Genomic DNA, 1,555 nt, shown 5'->3' with positions numbered 1-1,555 from the left:
GAAAACTAAACACATTTTTGCTATAAATTCAGTTAATTTTAGTTAGTTTTGTGAACACTCATTACAGTTTTAGTTAGTTTTTCTTTTTTTGTTTTTCTTTTTATTTCCGTTAACGAAAATGTTTTTTCACTTCTAGTTTTCGTTATTTTGTTAGTTTTCGTTAACGATAATAACCTTGCTATGGATCAAATAGACGTGACAGTCAACACAAAAAGGTTCAGACAGCTCCTCAAATGAGAGCAGATATTCCTTATATGACCATGTCTGCATTTGACCACAGAAGCCCCACCCACCTTCTCTTCAAACCTCTTGTTTATGATGAGTAGCCAATGGAAAGACAGTGGGCTTAAAAAGGGGAAAGGACTATCCAAAGGTGTCTAAGCTGAGGAGCTGAACCAGCATAAGAAAAATAAAGAGTCTAACCTGTGAATTGCAGCAATAACAATATGGAAATGTTCAATGTGGAAATCTTTCGAAGTCAAATTCATGTCTTTCTCACGTGTTCTGGTAAAAAAAATAACTAAATAAAGATAGCTATATCAATATTATATATGTTTTCCATTTCTTCTGATGATTCTAACTAGTGTAATCTTAAACTTAGATGAATACAGACCAAAACACGGCTATAAAAATGATATATTCATGATTACATTTTATTTCTATACAACACTGGAATATTTCCAGCAAAATGAAATGGCCACAATAGACTGTGAACATACCTGGGCTACATTCAGCACTGTTACACTGCTGCACTGAAACAGCAAAGCTTACAGCGTGTTGTAAATGAGTCGCTGGGAGATTTCATATAAATACAAGTGCAACAAGATTATAAACATTAAACAACTGTAATTTTTTGCAACCAAAGCAGATTTCACTTAGAGAATAGCTGATTGTCCTGCTGTTATTAAGGCCCGGTGTTACTGTCTGTATATCAGTCAGAATATATACTTACTTCATTCATAAAAAAATAATTATTCAACTATAAATTAGAACTAAACGCATACAAAAAACAAAAAACAAAAAAAACACTGATTAGGGAGAAACAAGAGAAACAAGAAAACAAAGTAAACAAAGGAGAACAAGTGCTGACAGAAGAACATAAGTTAGTAGTAACGCTGTGCAGTGTAATATGGGAGGAGATGGGGTAACATTAAAGGCTGTTATTGCTTTGGTGCACAGGGGCAGCGGCCTGTGCTGTTTCCACAAAGAAAGAGGAAGAACTGCTCATGGGAAGAGTACAACAAGGTGGAGAGGGCAAACTTCATCTCTGAGCTCACAACCCTTCATTCCCTTGCAGATGTACAGTAAACTCATCTTAAATACACACTGATATCTGGTTAATTCATAGGAAGACACCACCACCCCTCCCCCTCTTAGTCGTTGACTCTGGTCAGAAGCCCAAGAAGTCATCCTCAAATGGGCTGACAGTGTTGGGAGTGTTTCCATTGGTGCCATCCCAGTCTGGTTCAATGAGCCAATCATGGGGGGTCACCCCAATGTCCAGGACCTGGGGGTTAGTACGTGACACTGCCAGTCTGAGGGAAAGAGAAACAAC

At 37.4% G+C, this 1,555-nt stretch overlaps 1 protein-coding gene across 2 annotated transcripts in view; it reads right to left on the bottom strand.

Moving 5' to 3' along the window:
• Positions 1 to 140: 140 nt before the first annotated feature.
• Positions 141 to 1,555, bottom strand: part of LOC102298117 (low density lipoprotein receptor adapter protein 1-A) — a gene marked incomplete in the record, with an annotated part of 18,318 nt that continues 16,903 nt past the window's right edge. The window contains 1 exon segment of one of the 2 annotated variants that reach the window (XM_042216471.1): positions 141 to 1,535. In XM_042216471.1, the coding sequence (XP_042072405.1) occupies positions 1,489 to 1,535 (47 nt within the window). 2 annotated transcript variants of the gene reach the window in all.

The sequence above is a fragment of the Haplochromis burtoni genome, unplaced genomic scaffold (assembly GCF_018398535.1).
Source record: "Haplochromis burtoni strain Fernald_Lab_line unplaced genomic scaffold, NCSU_Asbu1 Contig_1066, whole genome shotgun sequence".
Lineage (NCBI taxonomy): Eukaryota > Metazoa > Chordata > Actinopteri > Cichliformes > Cichlidae > Haplochromis > Haplochromis burtoni.
This window is presented reverse-complemented; position numbering and strand designations above follow the sequence as displayed.